Raw genomic sequence first — 24,442 nt, forward strand, 5'->3', positions numbered from 1 at the left:
CAACAACAACTAAAAAAACCCATTCACCTATGTTTATTATTCAGAATATTCTACTTTTTTTAAGGGCAATCTTTTCAATTCTATCCATCTCATTTCCAAAAGAATTGGGAATAGTTCACAAAAATGCACACAACGGAATAAAACAGAAGAAGAAAAATAAAGAAAAAAGCTTACACTCTCAGTATATAGCCATATATATGTATCTACCTATCTCTGCACATGTGCACATGTGTATATGTATGTATATGTACAAATATGTATTTCTGTATTCACAGAACTTTGTTTCATATACTAAGAACCGAAGGAAGTTTCTCCAGCTTTCTCAGGGCATACTGCAGACATTGTTTTAAGACCTATTTCAGTGAATTAAGTAAATCGGTTATGTGGTGGGAGGAGGCGGATTTAAAGTCAAGGAATCAAGATCTTAAACAGGATAAGCATGGTCACGATCAGCACCTCAAGGAACGCCTTTTTAAAAAAGGTACACATATGCAGATAAATATAAGTGGAGACAGATTTTTCACTCGTGTTACCTTTATTCATGTGGCTTCAAAGAAAAAAAATGCTAAAATGATACTTTCATTTCTGCTGTGAAATACATCAAAAAATGAACTAAGAAAATAAGCTCCTATTAAGAAAATGTACTTGGATACACTGTATTTAACATAGCACTTACCTTCACTGATAGCATGGGGCTTAATGATGCAACAGGTGCAATTGGTAAATTTAGCGGTGTTTGCGGGTCCACAAACTCCACTCGAAGGAAAAAATAACTCCGTTTCCTAAAGACAAAAAGAAATAACTTTGGCATATGTAATCTCTTATCTTGGACTCCTAGGATATTAATGTGAGAGGGGAAAAAAACGACAGGATTACTTTTAAAGTTTCATAATGAAAACTCTTTGCTTCAAATTTTCTAAAAATGACTTTTACAAAGACTGACGAACCGAACCCCGTTTTAAGTCTTGGAATCAAAAGATCATCTAAAAAAAAAAGTACAATTAAAGTAATGAGGACGTGTAGCATTCTGCCTTAGGATTAAAACTAATAACATCTTAACATACTTTGAATATTGGAAGTAATGAATATAAAGTTCTTATTTTCCTCAAAGCATTAGTTCATAGACACAGGTCCGATTTTAAACTTTTTATTAAAATTTGTGAAATTAAAAACTAGGAATTCTTTGTAGAAACAGATTAGTATCTAAAAATCAGAACTGCGAAATTAGCTTTAACTAATTAGCTTAAACTAATGAACTTACTAGAATTCTAGCATACAATTAAATCATATAAGCTTTATTTTATAACCAGATTCAGGCTATGGTATCTGCTTTGTCCATGGTTCCCTTAGATGACAACTCAGCAATCTGAACCAGCCACAAACACAGTCACACTAATTAATTCTTTTAATTATTCAGATAAATGCCTTCCGCCTGAAGCTTTTCCTACTGTTATTTCCAGCATTCCCCATAAGTCCCTCTGTCCCAAGCTCCAAAGGACTCTACCAACGTGTAAAGGGCCACTTCAAATATCACCGACTCCAGGAGGCCTTCTGTGACGTCCCCAGTCAAAACTGTGGCTATTTGGGCAACTGCCCTTCACAAGTTTTAGATCTGCAGCAAGTAACTAATCTGCATGGCTTTGTAGGTCTTTCAGCACCTAAAACAAATGCCTCAAAGTAAATACTCATTTATCAACGAATTTAAAGATTGCAAGATCACAGGAAGTGTTAATGTACTACACATTTTGAAAGCCACAGTACAATGTACTGTGTACATTTTGAAAGCCACAAAGAAGATGTGGACTTGTTTAAACTGGAAAGGAAAGGCCTCCTCTAGAGTTCCCGTTTCTGTGCTTCCTTTGCAACAAAACTCCTCAAAAGGGGGGGAGGGGGGGGTCTTTATTCTCTGTGTTTACTTTTCACCTCCATTCTCTCTTAAGGTGACAGTCACTTAGGTTTCATCCCCAAACTGCTCGATGTGACCTCTGCGTTGCCAAGTACTCTGGTTACTTCTCAGCCCTCGCCTCGCTGGGCCGAGCGGGATCTGACACAGGTGATCTCACTCCATATCCTGCAATGCTTCCATTCATTGACTGTCTTCCTACCTCACTGGCCACTCCGTCTCAGTCTCCTCTGATGGTTTTTGCCCATGCGGCTGACCCCTCCGTGTTGGAGAGCTCCAGGGTCCATCTTCTACCTACGGTCACTCTCTTGATGAGCTCGAGTCCCATGTCTTTAAATGCCATCTGTATTCTGATGGCTCCCACGTTTCTGCCTCCAGTCCAACCTCCTCCCTAAATTCCACACCCATATCTCAGCCACTACCACTTATAGAGGATGCACATTTAAAATGTCCTGATTTCCACCGTCTCCCATAAAATCTGTTCACTCCCACCCTGTTTTCCCAACCTTCCAACTGCACAGGCCAAAGAAAAAAAACTTCGAGTGATCCCTGATTTCTCTCCTTTCCTTAGCCATCCACCCAATCGCTCAGGAAAGCCTTTATAATGTGTCCAGCCAGAATCCAACCGCTTCCATATCGGTCACCCCGGTCCATGTCTATCACCAATTCTCCCTCTGACAACTGCTCTAGCCTCCTAACTGCTCTCCCCATTCCAACTTGCCCCCCAGCACACCTACACCCACCTGGCTTGATCTATTCTTAACACTGCAGGCAGCATGAAAACCTGTAAAACACATGCTGCTCCTCGGCACACAACTCTCCAGTAGCCTTTTATCTCATTCGGAATGAATTTTAAAGTTCTAGACGTCTACAAGGCCTTTCAGGATCTGGCCCCTAGGCCCCTAGCTGTACCTTGAGCTAATCATCTGTTTCCACAAAAACATTTAGATTTCCGTCCGGGCACCACTGGCCTCACCCCCTCGAGGTTTGACTAAACACAGCAAACAAGTTCCCACCTCAGAAACTTTGCTTGTACTCTTCCCTTCCTCCCGGAACACTCTTTCTCTCTGATATCTGCATGGCTCCTCCCTCACTTCCTTCTGATCCCTGCTCAAACCAGAGACGGTGAGGACTTCCTGACACACATTTATATTTATATATCAATATATTTCACAGCATTCCTCACTTCCACTCAACGCACAATCCTTCCTCCACCCTGGGCTTTTTCTATCCCTTCCCCCGCTTTATTTTCTTCGGAGCACTTACCACCTGACTTGTTTTACGTCTATTTATTATCTGGCATCCCCTTCACCATCAGATGCAAGCTCCAAGTAGGCTGGGACCTCATTTTGCACTAGCAGCTTCTCAATGTTATGAAACGACTGAAATTCAGAAACTAATACATTCTGCATGTGCTAGGAAATAAGATCTCTCTCCCCACGCTGCACACATAAGAAAGCCTTGACTAACAAGCCCTTGCGGGTTAGCAAGGGGCAAAGCCGGTATTCAGACCCAGGTCGCGCTGGTTGCAAAGCCCTGAGCCTTTTCCATCACCTGTCCTTCAAAAGTAAAGAAGCTGTGCTAAATTGTTCCACCTCTAGCTGAACCAATTATTGGGCCAGTTATTTTTGTCTCGACTTTCCTCTTCTCTTCCTCAATTTTTAAAACTGAAAATGCCAGCTTTCCAAGCACTCATTTACATATGCTGAATAAATGTGTATTTCAGGCAAGGAATACGAAGGTTTTACTTAAATCTACCTTCTGGGCGAAAGTGAGTTAATTCTTTCTGCCTTTGCTTGCTCTTTCTCCCTGCACAGGTTGTCCTATCTGTCCCAAGGATTAATCTAAACGGACATTTGCAAGAGCACTTCTACTAGGTCATCGTTATGGCAACTGATTTAGAGAGTTTACACAACAAATGTGATAGTCGCACAAAAAAATGTTCGCATCCCTTTGTGATCTGAGCTGCTTAAACACTTTACATAAAGCTCCTCTCCTTCCAAGGGTTCCTGCTATTACTCTTAGCCCTTTATATGTTCCTAAACTACCTAGCAGGGAAGGATACAGATAAGTAACTTTATCAAAAACTAAAATGAAGACTGATGGAGTCTTCAATTTTTTTTTTTTTTTTTTTTTTTTTTTTTTTACTATATCTTACTTAACAAATTGTAACAAAACAGTAGCACTGTTTCATAAATTTCACCTAAAATCCCACCGGTAATCTCACTAAAACATCTGACTAATCTACATTCTTATCTTTATTACCATAATAAAAGCATCACTAAATGGTTGTTAGTTAAAAATTTCTCCAAAACTTTTACATAGTAATTTTAAATATCATTTTTGTAAATGCCTCAGACTAAACATGAAAACACTGAACGTGCTCTCTACATACCCTCATACCAAATAAGAAATCTGTTCTCAGAAAATCCAAACCTTTAAGAAATGAAATATGAAGTCACGTGATCAATGCAGCCTTATTTACAAATAAAAAAAAAAAAGAGAGAACCTAACAAAATGTCCAAAAGTAAGGGGATGTTTAAATAAATCATGTTATATTCATACAACAAAATATTCTGTAGCCATTAAAATGTACTCCTGTGACAATAATCTGTTAACATGAAAAATATCATATTAAGTGAAAAAAATAATCAAGTTAAAATCAGGTACATGGTGTTCCTATGTAAATTATATAAATGATCAACGGAACAAGCTGGAAGGAATATGCCATAAACAAACTGTAAACACCAGTGGCAGGATTACTGATGCTAAATTTTCTTCTCTCCACTTGCCAAATTCTCTGAAAGTGTTTCCATCACTAACGTACTCTAAAAGACGGTAATGTTTAAAACAAGGTAGGCCACTATTTTTGGTATCCATAGTTGGTTAAACATGGGGCTCTGGAGACAGAGGTACTCGGGCTCATGTTGTCAGGAGGCCAAGGTGCTTAAATTCACCAAGTTTCAGTTCCTGGTAAATTGGGATGACATAAGTGACTACACGGGAGACTGTGAGAATTAAATCAGATATAAAAGCATGTGGAATGATGCCTGCAACGTAGTGAGTTGCACATAAGGTCTCTGTTAGTTTTGAATTCCAAAACATTTTTGAACACCAGTGACCTAGATCCTGGAGGTATGACGATGAATTGGACATCCTCAAGGAATTCACAGTCTACTGAGAGGATAAACATAACCACAAATACTTTTCAAAGATGGTAAGAAATAGAGGTATATAGTAGGTATGAAGGGTACCTCACATAGAACCAGGAAATTGATAACAGTTGAGCAGAGTTGTTGCCACTGGTTTCTAAGTTTTGTTGAGGTATAATGAACATACTTCCAACTGAGTATATTTAAAGGATACAATTTGATAAGCTTTGACCTGTTTATTCCTGAGAAAACATCACCACAATCAAGATAATAAGCATTATCAGTCATCCCTCCTTCCTCTGGGCAATCCCTTTCTTCTGCCTCTCCCTGCCTCCCCCACCATTAACCATTACCTTTACCATTACCTCCCTTACCATTAACAAGTTGGCCCTGTAACCAATGATCTGTTTTCCATCGTTAGGAATCAGTTTAATTTTTAATAAGTTTACTTAAATATAATTATATAGTCTGTGCTCTTTAGTCCCGCTTCCTTCACTCAGCAAAATTATGTTGAGATTCATGCAATGTAGCGTATATTGATACTTCATTCTTTTTTATGGCCTAATAGTATTCCATGTGTTAATATCATGGTTTCTTTATCCACTCATCTCTTGGACATTTGGGTTATTTCTAGGTGTGGGATATCACAAATAAGGTGGTTATGAACAAAGTTGTTATGCGCAAGTCTTTGTATTGATATTTGTTTTCATTTGTCTTGGGAAAATACTTGAGTGGAATGGTTGGATCACAGGGTAGCTGCATGTTTAAGTTTTTAGTTGAGTGCCGGCCAAACTATTCCCCAAAGTGATTGTACCGTTTTAAATTCTCATCCATCAGCAGTGTATGATAGTTCCTAAGTTTCTCCTCATCCTTGTCACTTGATATGGTCCGTTCTTTTAAACCTTAGCCATTCTGAAAGCTGTGTAGTGTTGGCTCATTGTGGTTTTAATTAATATTTCCATAATGTCTATTGACGTCGTGTACTTTTAATGTGCGCTTACATACCATTCATGTATCTTCTTTGGTGAAGTAAATGCCTATTCAAAATTTTTGTCCATTTCTAAATGGGATGTTTGTTTTCTTAATAAGTTCAAAATTCACATTGAAAAAAGACAAAAAGATCAATAGAGCAAAGTTAAGAATCCAGAAATACACTCTCAGATACACAGTCAACAAATATGACAAAGGTATAAAGGTAACTGAGTGGAGGAAAAATTGTGATTTTATCTAATGATGCTGGAACAATCAGACATCTATACACAAGTCAACAAATTTTGGTCAGATCCTATGCCATATATAAAAATTAACTCAAAATGGATCATGTAGCTAAATATAAAACCAAAAACTATAAAATCGCTAGAAGAAAACAAAAGGGAAAAGTTCTGTGACCCTGAATGAGGTGACAATTTCTTAGGCGTGACACAAAACCCACAACACATCAAAGAACAAATTGATACGTTGGACCTCATCAAAACTAAAACCTTCTACTCATCCAAGGACACTGTTGAAGAGAATAAAAATACAAACAACACACTGTGAGAAGGTATTTGTACATCATACACCTGGGTAAAAAATCTGTATCTGTAATATATAAAGAACTCTGAGCAGAGTTAAAGGGCCAAAAAAAATTACCTGGACAAAGGGAGATAGGGCATTCCAAGGCAGAGGGGCAGAAAGAGTAAAGGCAATAGAGCAAGAACACCACAGTCTAAAGAAGGAGAGGCAGGATGTGAGACTGGAGAAGAGGCTAGCATTCAGATCATTTTCATAAAACACGTTAAGGAGCTTTAACTTGATTTGGGGGATAATGCATCACTCTGGAACATTTTTAGCAGATTCATGACATGGACAGATCAATATTTTTAGAGAGCTTGCTCTGAAACCTATGTGGAAGAGGTATTTGTGGGAGAAAAGTCTGAGCCAGAGCTATTATAGCAACCCAGGTTACACAGTGAAAGTAGGAATGAAGGAAAAGGAGAGAACTGAAGAAAATGTTTAGAAGATAAATCTACACAACTTTTTATTCATTGGATGTAGGGGATAAAGGAGGCAGAAGAATATTTACTGGCTCTCAAGTTCCTTTGTTTTTTGTTTTTGTTTTTGTTTTTTTGGTTTTTTATTTTTGACAGAAAGAGCATGAGCGGGGAAGGGGCAGAGAGAGGGAGACACAGAATCCGAAGCAGGCTCCCGGCTCCGAGCTGCCAGCACGGAGCCCGACGCGGGGCTCGAACTCACGGACCGAGAGATCATAGACCTGAGCCGAAGTCGGACGCTCAAACGACTGAGCCACCCAGGCGCCCCTCAAGTTCCTTTGTTAATGGTATGCAGAATACAAAAGGAATAGTTTGGTGAGTTAAAATTAATCAGTTCAGTTTGGGATGCATTATTTGAGTATGAATCTGAAAGACTACGGAGAACCCTACACATAGAATTAAGAAACTGAGTTGTCCACATAAAATCATCTTGTACAATTTATTGACTATCCATCTATCTCTTGCCCAATGATTCATAACGCCACCAAGATCTCATTACTTATGGGTCATTTCTTGAGTACCCTGGGCTGTTACACTGACCCACTTGTCTACTCCCATACCGATATCACACTGCTTTTCCTACCAAAGCTTTATAAAAGGCTTCCTCTTGCAGAAAGAAGTCATCTTATCACCACCATTTCTTCTTACCCTTCCAGACTTCCTTGGCGCTTCTGGCTCTTCCACGCAAGAATTTCATTAAGCGTCAGGAAAAACTCTGCCTCAATTTTGACTGGAAATGCACTGAACTTATAGATAAATTCGGAAAGACTTTTTATCATTAGGATACTGAATCTTCACATGCATGAACGTGGTGTAGATCTTCATTTATTTAAGTCTTTTGTTATTGGCCTACAATAAAATTTATGGTTTTCTCCATAAAGATCTCTCACATCTTTTGTTAGGTTTATCTTGAGCATCATATACTTTTTTTTACACTATGAAGGAACTCTCTTTTAAGTTTACATTTTCTAACTGGTTATTTCAGGTATATCAAGAACACTGCTGATTTTTATATATTGATATTATACGCGTACAACTAATAGGTAGAGATTTGAGAAGCACCATGAAAGTGGAGTGTTAATAACAGATAATCTCCATTAAACGCTACGTTTTAGGTACTATGCTAAACAGTTAAATCATTTTATTTAATCCTCAGAAGAACACTATAATGTAGGTACAACTATTCCCTTATTTTATGGACCAAGACTGAGAAACAGAGCAAGACATTAGTAGGTGAGAGAATGGAGCCTGATTAACATCATCACTTTAAAGGACAGGTGAAGGAAGAACAGCCAATTAATAAGACATGGATAATGACCTGAGAGCCCTAAAGAAACAAGGGCAGTGAGACATCACAAAATCGAAATAGGGTAGAGAATTTCAAAAAGGAGAAAGTGTTCAAACTTCAATGTTGCAGACAGATACAAAAGAAATAAAAATTTTTCCTTGAATTTTGTAAGTAAGAGCACATTGATTATTTTATCCAAAAAGATTTTGGTGGAGTGAAAAGACGAAGCCACATTGCAGTGGTTGCTCTCAGTGAGTAGAGAAAATTGTGACTGTAGTCTAAGCTTTGGTGAAATCTGGATAAGGAAGAACAAAGGATTAAATCGTAACTAACAGGAACTTAAGATCAAGGAGAGATTATTTGGGGATGCTCGTGTGAGGTTTTTCAGTTTTTAATTCACATGTCCTGTCCTTGCTTCCTCACGTGTGCTGTGTGTTGCAGCCAGATTTCTCTCTCATAGCTAATTAGCTAACACGATGTCCACAATACTCACTTCTCCCAAGACAAGAGTCAAGAAAAGGTGTGTCCTCCAGGGTTCATGACGATGGGGGGTATTTCAGGGACGAATGTCAGAAAGAGCTAAAAAATTTAAGTGTACAAAATAGAAACAAACATGTTTAAGACATTTCTTCAGGAGGAATGATTACGGTAGCTAACTCTGCAGAAGCTTCTCCACTATAAAAAGAAGAAAACAGTCGTTCTGCAAACTGTATTTGAAGATAGGCACATTATGTATGTGCAGCCATAGAAACAAACATGTACTTAAGACAAGACTAGCAGAGGCACCTGGGGGGCTCAATTGGCTGAGCGTCCGACTTGGGCTCAGGTCATGATCTCACGGCTCATGAGTTCAAGCCCCACGTCGGGCTCTGTGCTGACAGTTCAGAGCCTTGAGCCTGTTTCGGATTCTGTGTCTCCCTCTCTCTCTGCCTCTCCCCTGCTCATGCTCTGTCTCTCCCTCAAAAATAAATAAACATTAAAAAAAAAAAAAGACCAGCTTTATCATATTAAAGTATAAAGCCTCCCTTGCGCTTCTGAATCCACTTATTTTCAGCATCAATAGTATTAAATAAATGCACAACCTATATTAACTACCGAATAAAAATATGTCTTTTAGGGGCTCCAGACCCAACTGCAGTGTGGGAGTGTTCTCCCACACAGAACACCAAAGCAATTCTCCCAGCAGGGTGTCCAAGAAATCAACTCCCTTCTGGCACTATCTACCCAGAGACAACATCGGTTTCAACAAATCAAAGGTTCAGTCCTACAAGGCTGCCCTCACTTCAGATGCCGGTTACCAACCCCAGGCAACCTATGCTTCTGACTGCCTGCCTGTCTATAGACACAAAGTTCCAACGACCTCTACCTTCGGTTCAATTAATTTGCTAGAGAGGCTCACAGAATTGTGGGAAATACTTAAGTTTACCAGCTGATGAAAGGATACGATAAAGGCTACGCATCCACAGCCAGAAGAAGAGATACACGGGGCAAGGTATGGGGAAAGAGCACACCATTCTCCCAATCTCCACTTGTTCACCAACCCCAAAGATCTCCAAACCTCCAAAGGTTTTTACGAGGCTTCATTACACAGGCATGGCTGATGAAATCACTGACCATTGGCGATTCCTTAAGTTTTTATTCAAATTCTAGTTAGTTAACATACAGTGTGGTAGTGTTAGTTTCAGGTGTACAATATCGGGATTCAACACTTCCACGCAATACCCAGGTGCTCATCGTAACTGCACTACTTAATCCCTATCAGCTATTTCACCCTCCCCCCCCCAACCTGCCTCTTAGCCCCTCTCCCCTTCCCAGGGGTCGTGAGATAAAGACTGAAAGTTCTAACCCTCTAAACACACTGTTGGTCCCCCTGGCAACCAGCCTCTATCCTCAGATGCTTTCCAAAAGTAATTTCATTAACATAACGAAGGACACCTTTATCACCCCCAACACTCAGGAAATTGCAAGGATTTGGCGGAGCTGTGACCCAGAAACTGGACAAACATCAAATATATATGAAAAACATACTTTGGTCATCTGCACGACCAAATACGCATTTCTTATAAATCATAACACTGAAACATGGTGTAGTTGGACTCACAGTCAAGATTCATGGTATTTTCATAAAAGGCAAAGAATATTTGTAAGGTAAAATACCTTGAGAAAAAGATCAAAATTATATGCTCACATTTTCCCACTTCTTCCCATTTTATTTATATCAAGGCATTTAATACAAAAACTTAAAAAGTATATTGTTCGCTAATGGGAAGTAACCAGGGAATTTTAGTGGCCAACACCAGAATTCATTCACCATTTGTTATGTGCCATGCAGGTTCTACCGATCGAAACATGAAAATCGCTCCCCTTACGGTGCTCACTGATGGAATCATCTAATATATCGATACATATAGAGCCTAAATTGTCTAAAATCTGACAAGCATACCTGAGCTTAAATTTATTAAATAAACTGATGGAAATGGACGGGGTAAGATAATAAGGGAGGGAAAGAGGAAGCAAATATCAATGAGCATGGTCAGTGACTTTCAGTTCCAGCTTCCATTTATTTCATTAACTATTTATTCCTATCACTTATGTAATATCTTGAAAGATCTGATTGGTAATGTAACTCCAGAAAGGAAGACTACATTTAGAGTGATTGTCTACTCCTAAGATCAAAGGTCAAAGACTATAATCACTCTCTTGCACACTCCACTGACTACCGAGACCTTCCTATTGAGTTCGCTTCACAAAACTACAGCCATGGTTGAAGTCAACGCTCCACCTACTCTGCACCTACACCCATGCGGCTGAACAAGGACGGAGAACAACCACACTCAGAATTCAGAACCATGAACATCAGGTGGGCCACTTACTCAGCACCACAACCATATTTCCCTAATTGCTTCCTGTTCCTAGTCTTTCTGATGATCACTTCACATCTTCTCTCTCTTCAAACCAATAAACACCGTCTCCCTCATCCTCACTTTTAGCTGTTTTTGACCTTGCTTCCTATTGTCTTAACTAAGGGAGTAAGAATCAGCATTTCCCCCCCCAGTCCGCCTTCGCACCTGTTGCTACAGACAACTACTCCTGCACCCCATTCCCTCTCACCTAATCAAGGACATTGTGCCAGTAAGTCTCACTCTTTTTTCTACATCCTCAATTTTTCACATCTGTAATTCTTCTCATCTTAAAAAAAAAAAAAGAGAGCGAGAAAAAAGATGCTGCTTTTCTCACAGCTACCACCTCATTTCTTTGCTCAACATCCAACAACACTCCTAAAAAAAGTTGTCTATATTCCCGTCCTCCAATTTTCTTTTAAATCCCTTCCGGCAGGACTTTGACTCTATTGCTCTCTTACAAACTTCACCAATGAACTCTCCATTGCAAAATCCAGTGGTCAACTTCAGGGCCCTTCTTTCTTGATAGGTCTGCTTCATTTGACCCCACTGATCATTCTCTCCCCTTTGAATATTTGCCTCACCCGGCCTCCAGGACACAATCATCTCTGAGGTTTTTCCTTCTCCCTCACTGACGGCTCCTTTGCTGCTTCCTCCTCTTCAGCCTTTTACTAAGAACATAAAGGCTCCATCTTTGTTCTCTTTTCTTCTCTATCTGTACTCTCTCCTGAGTAATCTCAGCCATTCTCAAGGCTTTAAATACCATTTAGATGCCAATGACCCCATATTTACTAGTGCAGACCTCCCTCCCCAACTCATATAACCCAATACACTCTCTCCTGAGTAATCTCAGCCATTCTCAAGGCTTTAAATACCATTTAGATGCCAATGACCCCATATTTACTAGTCCAGACCTCCCTCCCCAACTCATATAACCCAATACACTCTCTCCTGAGTAATCTCAGCCATTCTCAAGGCTTTAAATACCATTTAGATGCCAATGACCCCATATGTACTAGTCCAGACCTCCCTCCCCAAACTCATATAACTAAATTTTTTGCCCAACATCTCTCCACTTTGATGACTAGCATGCAGATTAAGCTTGCAATGTCCAAAATGTTAACTCCTGAGTTTCCATCCCTACTGACTCTAGCCACGGCTTTCCTGATTTCAGTTTACGTAAACCGTGGCCTTCCAGTTGTTCATGCCAGGAGCTATGGAGTAATCCTTGATATCAGTTTTTCTCCGACTCTACATTTAGTCTGGAAGGAAATCTTGTTCAGTTGACCTCCACTGATTAAAATGTATTTTAAAATACATCTCCATACTCCTCTCATTGCCACCACCCTGGTCCAAGCCATCATCTCCCTGGATTACTGCAACAGCCTGTTAACTGGGCTCCCTGATGCCATTCCTGTCGTCTACAGACTATTCTCAGGGCCAGTATAGCCCTTTCAAAGGCCGATTCAATCATGTCAGCCCTCCGCTTGGAACACTGCAATAGGTCCCAGCTTTCCTCAGAGAAAACGTCAGAAATATTACCGTGTGATATCTCCCCTGATTATTTCTGTGCCCTCATCAGCCCCTCCTTCCCTCACTCCCATTCAACTACCCTGTCCTCTTTACTGTTGATTGAACAAGCCAGGCAGAAATTCGCTATTCAAGGAATAGCAAGATGGTCAGTGTACCTGGGACACAGTGAATAACGGAGAGGCTGGAGATAAAGCTGGGGAGACAGATGGAAATCAGATCAGGTAGAGCTTTGGAGCCTACAATAGGGACTTGAGATTCTATTGTAAAAGAGATTTAAAAAAAATTCACTAAAGAGTCTTCAATAGTTGAATTGTTAATCTGGTTTGAAAAGATCTCTCTTAGCCTGGTTAATTTTACGTGGGCAAGGTAGAATTTTCATAAACTGAGTGTCAGAGAAGAGGAAGGGGGAATTAGGAGGCTTACGCAGTAGTCCAGACAAAATATAACAGTGACCTAGACCACAACAATCAAATTCAAAGTCTAATTTGAAGGGAAAACTGAAAGGATCTGTTGACAGAGCTGTAAAAAAAAAAAAAAAAAGAAAAATTCAATTATTTTAAAATTGTCTAATATTTTAATGAAAGCATGACCAGACTGAAAACCATCTTAAATTAGTTAGAAACTTCTCATGATGCTAAGAATAAACATGCAACGTCATTAAATCAACATCAGCATAAACCTCGTATAATACCTTATTTATATGGATTTAAAATAAGGAGTAATTGTAAGAAGCATAAAAACTTTTTCATAAACACTAGCTATATATAGGTAAAGAAAAGGATGTTAAGCTTGAAAATAGTGTGAAGTATGAGTCAGGAAAAAATATATTAAATAATGCTTTCTTTCTGAGTATTTACTATCCATAAACTGGTCTTGTGTGAATTCAATTATTCAAACATTTATAAACCTGAATAATTTAAATGGTTTTGGGACAAAAACCGGGATGACAGGTGTTTTAATTGGAGAAAACTTGTCTTGACCATGACCAAGTTACCAGTTCACAAAAGAGACATATTATTGAAATGCTGTTTAATTCTAGGCAACAGGTCAAAGACTTTCTCTACTGCTAGGTCACCTGTATAAATCTACCCTAAGTCAGCAGTGACAGAAATGCTTTACTCTGACCTAACACATTTAACAAAATAAAAACGGAACTAAAATTTTTTTCAAACACCTTACTCTGGCAGCAGAAGCAAAAGAGTCAGGGCCATGAGCTGCATTTCTTATGCCATCGATTCCAAAGAGGGCTCTCAGGCTTCCAGGAGCATCCGTACGTGCCAGACCAGAGTTCGCAGGTCCGAGCAGTCTTTTCCATTCACATATAGCATCGTCTCTTAAAATCTCCATGGCAATAATAGGACCACTCGTAATAAACTGGATCAGCTCGCTATAAAACAGGTAAAAGTCTGATTTGCTTCATCTTTCCATCAACCTGTGTATCTCAACTCACAAGAATACATTACAGTTGGAGTATTTCAATACACACATGGATATGATGATCTCAGAACTATCGGATACAGTGAATTCTACATAGGCAAGATAAAATTTTCATAATTGAGTGTCCTCCAGTAGCCTGAGCCACTACACATCGCTACTGGTGTCCAATCATTTACTGTCAGCAAAGAAAAAAAAAAAAAAAAGCCAACGTTGCGCTTCATTAAGACTACTTCGTTGACTTGAAATGCCTACCTATGCTTTTCCCATTGCTCTGAAAGGTACAGAAGGATTTCCCTATTTTCACGTGGTTTGCCACCGCAGTCCAATCATATTTGTAATATAGAAAGTGATGAGAGTGACGTCTTCTAACATATTTCCGGTAAGAATTCATTTACTTTTGTGTGGATAAGGATTCAAAGAATGACAGTAAACTTGCAGTCAATAAACACGGAGTTGGGCTAGTGATAAGGAAAACGAAATCAAGAGGCCTTGAAAAAATATCCCCCTTCTGACTATAAAAGCTACTCTGGGGGGCGCCTGGGTGGCGCAGTCGGTTGAGCGTCCGACTTCAGCCAGGTCACGATCTCGCGGTCCGTGAGTTCGAGCCCCGCGTCAGGCTCTGGGCTGATGTCTCGGAGCCTGGAGCCAGTTTCCGATTCTGTGTCTCCCTCTCTCTCTCTGCCGCTCCCCCGTTCATGCTCTGTCTCTCTCTGTCCCAAAAAATAAATAAAAAACGTTGAAAAAAAATTAAAAAAAAAAAAAAGCTACTCTGGGATATTCCCATCTTAAGTTTTAAAGAGTACACATGGGTTCTTGATGAAAACTCCAGCACTGAGTCACAGCACCCCAACCCATAAAAACAGTATCTCATTTCCCTTCTCCGCTCCTGTACGTGGATGAGGCAGCAATGGCAGGTTTAACATGGAAATAAGTGACACCATTCCTCCCTCTGTTTGGGGCAGGGACAGAATACATTTTATTTATTTTTTTTTTTTTAATTTTTTTTTTTCAACGTGTTTTTTTTTTTATTTATTTTTGGGACAGAGAGAGACAGAGCATGAACGGGGGAGGGGCAGAGAGAGAGGGAGACACAGAATCCGAAACAGGCTCCAGGCTCCGAGCCATCAGCCCAGAGCCTGACGCGGGGCTCGAACTCACGGACCGCGAGATCGTGACCTGGCTGAAGTCGGACGCTTAACCGACTGCGCCACCCAGGCGCCCCATGGGACAGAATACATTTTAAAGCAAGTGCCTGTTTCTCTCTCTTCTAAACTATGAGAGAGGCCAGAACCCTCTAGAAGAAAAGCACATGGTGTGACAAACACTTTTGTACCGATTAACTCTTGACTCTTTTACATGCTTCCTTCCCTCATGAATCATGTTATGAGTTAACTCCCTTCCTTTTTAAATCATTTCAATTCATTTTGGAAAGGATTTCTAAAAAATAGTATGTATGAAGAAGTATTCATACACTCTGTCCTTTCAAAGGCCCCATGACCTCTTCATACATATTCTTCTAGGACTTAGTAGCCAAAAACAATTAGATTTAAGGAGCGCAAATCAGGGGAACAAATCCATGTTGATCCATTCCAATTACTTAACTACAAATCAGAATATTCAATGATACCCTGGTCTCAAGAAACTTATCATCTAATGTCCCGTTATTACAGAACTCCTCAAAACACATAGTGAATAAGCCTATAACCTAAAACCACACCCTATAATGGGTGTGGCATGTTAATAATGCAGAGAAAGGTGTGCCTGGTCATAAAAAATACTTCTTCATGAGACTATTTCCGATTAATGCAGGTACATCTTTTGTTGTGTCTTTCATAATACCAGAAAACTGGTTAATTCACCCAGTTAATAAAATTTACTGCATACTAATTACATATAAGACATTAAACCAGGTGCTGTAATATAATGCCACAAACATAAAGCAAAGCTATAATAGTTTCCAAGAAAACTGTATATTCTTAAATTTTTTTTTAATGTTTATTTATTTTTGACAGAGAGAGAGAGAGAGAGAGAGAGAGAGAGCGAGCATGGGCGGGGAAGGGGCAGAGAGAGAAGGAGACACAGAATCCAAAGCAGGCTCCAGGCTCCGAGCCGTCGGCACAAGGCCCGACGTGGGGCTCGAACTCACAGACTGTGAGAGCATGACCTGAGCTGAAGTCAGACGCTCAACCGACTGAGCCACCCAGGTGCCCCAAGAAAACTGTATATTCTAACAAGGCCTGGGAATATTTTAAACTGCTCGATTTAAAATAATCTATAACATAATTTTCTATTATACAATTAAAGGAAAAACACTATCATATGCAGGATGCCAAGCAGTGTGTTTATTATAGCAGCCTGACTAATATCCTTCTTTATTACAAATGTAAGCACTTTGGGGCACCTGGGTGGCTCAGTCGATTAAGTGCCCGACTTCGGCTCAGGTCATGATCTCGCAGTTCATGGGTTCGAGCCCTGTGTCAGGCTCTGTGCTGCTAGCTTGGAGCCTGGAGCCTGGAGCCTGGAGCCTGGAGCCTGCTTTGGACTCTGTGTCTCCCTCTCTCTCTGCCCTTCGCCTGCTCATGCTCTCTCTCTCAAAAATAAATAAACATTAAAAAAAATTAAAAATCTCTTTTTTTTTTCTTCCCCTCCCCCATGGTCTTCTATTAAGTTTCTCAAGATCCACATAAGAGTGAAAACATATGGTATCTGTCTTTCTCTGTATGACTTATTTCACTTAGCATAAGAGACTCTTAAAAACTGAGAACAAACTAAGGGTTGATGGGGGGGGGTGGGAGGGAGGGGAGGGTGGGTGATGGGTATGGAGGAGGGCACCTGTTGGGATGAGCACTGGGTGTTGTATGGAAACCAATTTGACAATAAATTTCATATTTAAAATAAATAAATAAATAAATAAATAAATAAATAAATAAATAAATAAATAATTCTTTAAAAAATTTTTAAAAAAAAGAAATGGAAGCACTTTTTTGACAATAGTAATATGCACCTCACAATATTCAAGTGTTTAGAATATAAATTCGGTTTCTAACATATAGTAGTTGCTATATTTCAAGGAACAAAAGTATTAGTTAAAAAATAAGGGCTCCGTGAGCATTGTTTCATGCACACAAGAATGCCAAAATAAGAGAGTGGTTTTTTTTAATTTTTTTTTAACGTTTATTTATTTTTGAGACAGAGAGAGAGCATGAATGGGGGAGGGGCAGACAGAGAGGGAGACACAGAATCTAAAGCAGGCTCCAGGTTCTGAACCATCAGCCCAGAGCCCGATGCAGGGCTCGAACTCACGGACCGCGACATTGTGACCTGAGCTGAAGTCGGACGCTTAACCGATGAACCACCCAGGCGCCCCAGGAGAATTTTAAAAAAAACCACAAAAATACTCAACACAGGGGTTCCTGTCTGGCTCGGTCGTTAGAGCATGCAACTCTTGATTTTGGGGTTGTCAGTTCGAGCCCCATGTTGAGCGTAGAGGTTACTTAAATAAAAGTTTTAAAACCCTTAAGAAAATGTGGGGCACCTGGGTGGCTCAGTAGGGTAAGCATCTGATTCTTTTTTTTTTTTTTTTTTAATTTTTTTTTTTTCAACGTTTTTTATTTATTTCTGGGACAGAGAGAGACAGAGCATGAACAGGGGAGGGGCAGAGAGAGAGGGAGACACAGAGTCGGAAACAGGCTCCAGGCTCCGAGCCATCAGCCCAGAGCCTGACGCGGGGCTCGAACTCACGGACCGCGAGATCGTGACCTGGCTGAAGTCGGACGCTTAACCGACTGCGCCACCCAGGCGCCCCAAGCATCTGATTCTTGATTTTGGCTCAGGTCATGGTTTCACGGTTTGTGAGTTTGAGCCCTGCACCCGGCTCCATGCTGACAGCGTGAAGCCTGCTTAGGATTCTCTCTCTCCCCATCTCTCTGCCCACCCCACTCATGCACACGTGTGCCCTTTCTCTCTCAAAATAAACTTAAAAGTAATAGTAATAAATAAAAACATTAAAAAATACTCAACATAAAATATAATTATCACTATTTTACTGAAATCTAAAAAGAAAGCTATGCCTCTTATAATGTAAACAAATCATCCTAATTGCTGCTGATTAAAGTTTAAGATATTTAAGGGTGAAATAAGGATTCTAATTTAATAAAAGGACAAAAAAACAATTCTTAGAAAACACTTCTCTACAATTACAAAATGTTGCTATGGTCCATTTGACAGATTATTTTCATGTCACAAATTTCTGAATTATAAAACTGTAATTCTTTAGTTTCCCAGAATATCCTCTTGCTGTAAACCACTTGCCCCAAATTCAGCACCTACTTTAAAAAGGGCCTTGACTGATGGTCTATATGAAAATCTGTTGCTTCTTTCCTGTAAAATCATCAAAATGACAACAGTTAAGAATTACATAAAAAAATTATTGTAGCTTACGTTAATAAAATAAAATAAAGATGAGGTTCTCTACTTATTTGATCGGTATGGAAACTCATTAATGACTTTTCACTAAATATTCTGTTCAAATTGTCCCACCTTTCAAAGCTTTTGCTAGCTGAATATCTATTAAGATGTAAAATTACAATGAACGTAAGAGGCAATATTTACGTTTCTCCTCAGGTTATCTATTATCTTCCCTTTCATCAGCGTCTTTAATATTCTTGAAACAAAGTGTAACGCTTGACCAATAAGAATTATTTGTTCTTTAGAAGTCAAATAAATTACACTTAAAAATGCAAATTGATCTTCAAATTCAAAATCTGTCACCTTCTTCTCCAGGCTTTAAACTTGAAAGGTCAGGCTAGAATTTTAACTTAACAGTTACAGTTTTCTCCATGAGATCTCTGCCAAGGAAAGGCTATATACTTGTGTTTTTAAAATCTGTTTGACAAATTAAGCATATCAATGTATTCTTACAGGTTGTTAATATATTAAAAACTAATGCTTTCATTAACATCATCAGAAAAGGAAGGTCAATATGGAGATACTCAGAATTTACTAAGGGCAATAGGAATTTACTTTTTAAATCTATATTCCCACAAAAGAATATCTATAGAGACACTGAAAGAGTAACAGATTAAATCGATTGGCTAAAAAGTCTAAACAACTTTTTATCTTAACCAAACCAGGTGTCTCTCAAACTCAAGACAGTTTTAAAGGCTTTGAACTGAGTACACAGTATATAACGAATATGTCAACATTAACTACTTTTTAAAATATCAAAGAAGTTTTTAAGTGTCCTCCAGCATAGGATTATCCTTTCAGGCATGATAATTAACTTAGTCTGCAGTGTTTTAAGATTTTACGAACCTACTACCAAATGAATTCACACAGTAAACTATAGCAGGCATACTCTTATTCAAACCAAATATACTGAAATATTTTCTTCAACTAGGAACAGATTATGAAAAGTATACTATGCGAGTATAAAAAATAATTAATAAATAAAAATTCATCCCAAGAAATGAGAGGGGAAGAAAACTCATCTTTCTAGAACCTATTATGCCAACATTAAATCATTTTATTTTTTATTTCTTCACAATACATTGAAATTGGTATGATTACCTGCATTTTGCTTATGAAAATAATGAAGTTCAACATGATTCCATAACTTGTCCAGGTAAAGTGCTAGTAAGAGAAGGAGGGTGGGGGAGTTGAACCCAAATCTCTTGCTGCAAATCTCTATTTACACCCTTTCTGTTACCAACTACAGAGGGTCAGAAGAATTCACAAAAATGAAATGGATATATTGTGCTGTAGCCTAAAATGAGGTAAAACTGTCTGAAAAACTCATGTGAGAGCATTTTAAGAGAATTCGCAGCAAGGGGCACCTGGGTGGCTCAGCTGGTTAAACTGACTCCTGATTTTGGCTCAGGTCACGATCTCACGGTTAGTGGGTTCGAGCCCCACATCAGGCTCCATGCTGACAATGTGGCATCTGCTTTGGATTCTCTTCCTCTCCCTCTCTCTCTGTCCCTCCCTTGCTCGCTTGCTCTCTCTCAAAATAAATAAACTTAAAATTAAAAAACAGAATTAGCAGCAAGATGACTCAAACAACCAATTCTAAACTTTTCAACAAAACTAAGCTACTAAAAAAGAAAACAAAATCAATCATAATCTTTAACACTGATGAAAAGACAAACATTAATTACGAAAAGTGCTTCACTATTTTCTTCTAACATGTCACCGACCCCATAGTTATCTCCATTCAACATCCAAAATTGGAACCAAGATGAGAGTTCATGAATTCTTCCCATCAAGGGCATCACCACAGAAAGGAGTTTTGTTGTTGTTTTGTTATGTCTTGCTGTGTTCTTATAAGGAAACCGTTCTCCCACAAAGATTTGTCCATTAATTCTTTCATGAAATATTTACTTAGCGCCTAGCTTGAATCAGGCACTGATCCAAGAACTGGAAGTTCAAAGTCAGATGCAACTCAGCTGCTGCCTTTCAGGTACTGTCATGACTGGGGAACTGGCATTTGAACAGACAACTTTAGCAAAGATGTTAAGCGCTGGAAGATACTCCTCCATGGGTCTCTGGTGCTCGTATCGTGACTTACTGGCTGGGCCAAGAATGCAAGGCCCCACTGCCCTCCCTCCTAGCCTTTTCTCCAAGTCACAGTTGCAGTGAGCCACTCGGAGGGATGAGGTCATGTCTCTCTTCAGTACAGAGAGCAGCCTGTGTACTGCTTGCTACCAAAACAGTGGGTAACCCAAGTTCAAAGCGCCTCAGCTCTGATGCAATCAACTGCGTATACAAGATCCACCTGGATCCATATCATCTTATTCCCACGGGACAAGGAGGACCAACATAAGCGCGATGCTCCTGCGGCTTTGCTGTACCATCATGAAGTCCTTTGTCACCGACCCAGGTGTCTCACGTCTTCGCTAGTATCCATGAAACAGTAATAGACTAGCTCGTTAGCTTTCCAGTTGGACAAAATCCAAGACTTGACGTTAGGATTAATAGAGATGTACGAGGTGCTATAAAAAAATAAGGAAGCGGTGAAGTGTCCCTGGGCATCTTTATCTTGGGAAGTTTGATGCCTAATTTATTGAGCACTAGTGGTGTCAAGACAAAAAAAAAAATTAATGTCCCTGAAACTATTCAAAGGCATTTCTCCAGAATTCAGTCCCATCGCCTGCTGTGAGGGCAAGCATTCATGACACCTACAGACATAGGACAAATTTAACTACTTATAAACGGTCATGACCTCAGCTCCACTAGATAATAATATCACCAGATTACCACTACTAATAACAATAGCTAACTTCATATACACCGACTATGTGTAGGGGTCTTTCAAAGCACTTTATGTATATTAAACTCCCATAATCCTTATAACAACTTTACGATACAGGTGGTTATAACCTCCATTTTGCAGATGAAGAAAACGAAGCACAGAATAAACGGTCCAGAGTCACACACCTACTAAGAGGTGCAATTACATGCGATCTGGCTCTAAATTCTGTGCTCTGAAACTTAAGCCTCCTGCCTTTCTGGAAGATGTGTAAACTGCAAGACCTTACACACGGGAAGAGTTCAAACTAAATGTATGTCGTTGTTGGGATAAACTTGAAGGTGTTTCATTAAGGTATCCGAGGATCAGACTTAGCAAAGCTGCATTGAATACCTACGGCTACTCATCATCCCTGTCCTCACGGAGCCAAAACAGCCACTGTCCCATACAACATATATCCGGGAATAGCAGTAAGACACCTGACCAAAAAAACCAACCAAACAACCAAACACAAAAACACACAAGAAAACAAAAAACAGAAACAAAAACACCCAGTGGAGTAACATAAGAAGGCCACTGGAGCCAGTTCTGCCTAACTGCCACATTAATGTCCCTACCGAGGGGTAAGTCCTGTTTTCACTAAATAACTTAGAAACTATCAGGTCAGACAGAATGGACTGCTTTTCAGGGTAGTAAATCAGCATATGTGCCAATGATACCCATCGGGCAGAGCAAAATGTAAACATTTCCAAAGGCTTCCCTTTGGGAAATCCCAACAGTAATACTCCCTCGTCAAGTAGAAATACTCAATACTCATTTCCTCTTCTATCATTTTCACACAGTGTGTTATACTTCTACATTAAGGAGAAGAGATGACGATGATCCAGCGTTGGTGAAGCCAATGGAGTTAGGGAACACGATAAAAGTGAGGCAGGTACAATCTGACAATTCCTACTTGCTTGGAGTTCAATTATTATTGGTGAATATAATTACCTGTGGTCTTATTATTTTCTCATTTTAATAAGATTAGTGTTCTATCCTTTGCCACTCAGTGAGAGGCTTTTATTTTAAACAATGACATGAAACATAACAGACGATTTAAAAAAGAAAACAATACGGAATCAGACTTTACGTGACTGAAAATGGCCAACAAGTTACCTTGAAAGCGTCATCATTTTGAGTTTGGTTATAGTAAATCCGGCTTTGTTTATCATTTCAATTATTTCTCCAGCTTTTGATACTGCATCTGGTTTAATCAGAGCCAACGTTCTGTAAGGATACAAAGGATAAGTTTGAAAATAAAAATAGTTCAGTTTTTACTTACAATTCCTAAGCAGTGGTAGTTTCCTTAACAATCATCCTACATCATAGAACATTGAAATCAATTCCAAAGAGAAGTGTATTAAAGGTCTCTTTAAAACTTATATAAGGTAAGCTTACTATTTTTCCCAAGAAAATATAAACTTAGGTACCCAATCTAAAAAAAATAATAAAAGCTTACAGGGGAAAAAAGTTCACATTGTCATGTTTAATATGCCCAAATTAATGCAGGGAAGGGAAAATTCTTCCTCTACCCTCCAAGGTCTTCCGACTGGACTGAGAATTAAATTTACACGAGGCAGAGTAACAGGAGAAAAAGCTGAAGTTTCGTCATGTGTGCATGTGTGCCCAATAATGAAGTTGAGACCCAAAGAAATGACGAAAACAGGCAGTTTTTATACTTCTTAAACAAAGAGACAGTAAATTTGTGAGGGATTGACAGGATAAAGAAAACAGATGTGGGGCGCCTGGCTGCCTCAGGCAGTCGAGCACGGGACTCTTGATCTCCGGGCTGTGAGTTCTAGCCCCCACATTGGGTGTAGAGATTACTTAAAAATAAAACCTTTAAAAAAAAGGAAAGAGAGAAAGAGAGAAAGAGAGAAAGAGAGAAAGAGAGAAAGAGAGAAAGAAAGAAAGAAAGAAAGAAAGAAAGAAAGAAAGAAAGAAAGAGAAAGAAAGAAAGAAAGAAAGAAAGAAAGAAAGAAAGAAAGAAAGAAAGAAAGAAAGAAAGAAAGAAAGAAAAACAGATGTTTAGGAGCTTTAATTAGTAAGGAATTCAAAGCAGAATTTGGACTTCCATGGTAGATTAGAAAGAAAGTAACAATGTTTGTTTCTACAGCTTTGTTGGCTTTAAAGTTCCTATCTCTGGTGGTAATAAGGGATCTCTTTACTTCTTAGTACAGGGAGCACAGCACACCTTTTATACGGGAGATTTACTTCCTCTATTCAGGGGGACAGAAGGGGATCCGAGTGTCCTTGCACCAGCTGCTTAAGTAACTTTTATTTAAAATAATATGCCAAAGTGGCACATTTTGAGGCAGACTGTCCTTGGCCCCCACATTAGAAAACACTGGTCTTTAAAATATCTGTTTCTTAGAACACATTTTATAAAAGAGGACAAATCTTTAAAATATTGCATTTAATATATTATGAGCTTGATTTTTGGTCTCTTAGACTTTAACAAATGTATGCTATGCAGTCAGTTCAGCATTGATTTGGAAATAATTATCAATTCTTCTTTTAACACTCAAGCATAGCGTGAGGGATGCGCAAAGAACCAAATGTCTTCTTGCCTGGCAATGTAGACAGATGGCAAACACCATGCTAATTTTTACAGTCACAGTCTCCTCCAAGAGGACACATAGGAGCAAAGCACCCTCTCTACTCTGAAGCCACAGAATTAATCGATTTTTGGCGATGGCGACCGCCCGAATGCCCTCGCTTCGCTGACGCGGTAACTAAGCCTGGAGAGCGGTCACGTGCAAGGCTGCACAGCCGGTCAGCGGCACCTTCAGGACAGAAACAGCCAGCACACAAGACTTGCGGGTCTGCGCTCCTTCCACACCACGAGCAAGGTCACTCTGAGTATCATCAGAAGGGAGCACAACCACAAAACCCTCGAGGGTAATAC

The 24,442-nt window shown here is 39.4% G+C and overlaps 1 protein-coding gene across 3 annotated transcripts in view; it reads right to left on the reverse strand.

Annotated features, from left to right (window-relative positions):
• The window catches only part of NME7 (NME/NM23 family member 7), a 262,956-nt gene that overhangs the window by 173,524 nt on the left and 64,990 nt on the right, over positions 1 to 24,442 (reverse strand). For 2 of the 3 annotated variants that reach the window (XM_058700810.1, XM_058700811.1), the window contains exons 4-7: positions 22,651 to 22,761; positions 18,576 to 18,626; positions 13,989 to 14,196; positions 677 to 782 (exon numbers count right to left, since the gene is read on the reverse strand). In XM_058700810.1, the coding sequence (XP_058556793.1) occupies positions 677 to 782; positions 13,989 to 14,196; positions 18,576 to 18,626; positions 22,651 to 22,761 (476 nt within the window). Of the gene's footprint in view, positions 1 to 676; positions 783 to 13,983; positions 14,197 to 18,575; positions 18,627 to 22,650; positions 22,762 to 24,442 lie in introns of all 3 variants that reach the window. The other variant, XM_058700812.1, reaches the window with a different exon arrangement.

This window comes from Neofelis nebulosa, chromosome 15, assembly GCF_028018385.1.
Source record: "Neofelis nebulosa isolate mNeoNeb1 chromosome 15, mNeoNeb1.pri, whole genome shotgun sequence".
Lineage (NCBI taxonomy): Eukaryota > Metazoa > Chordata > Mammalia > Carnivora > Felidae > Neofelis > Neofelis nebulosa.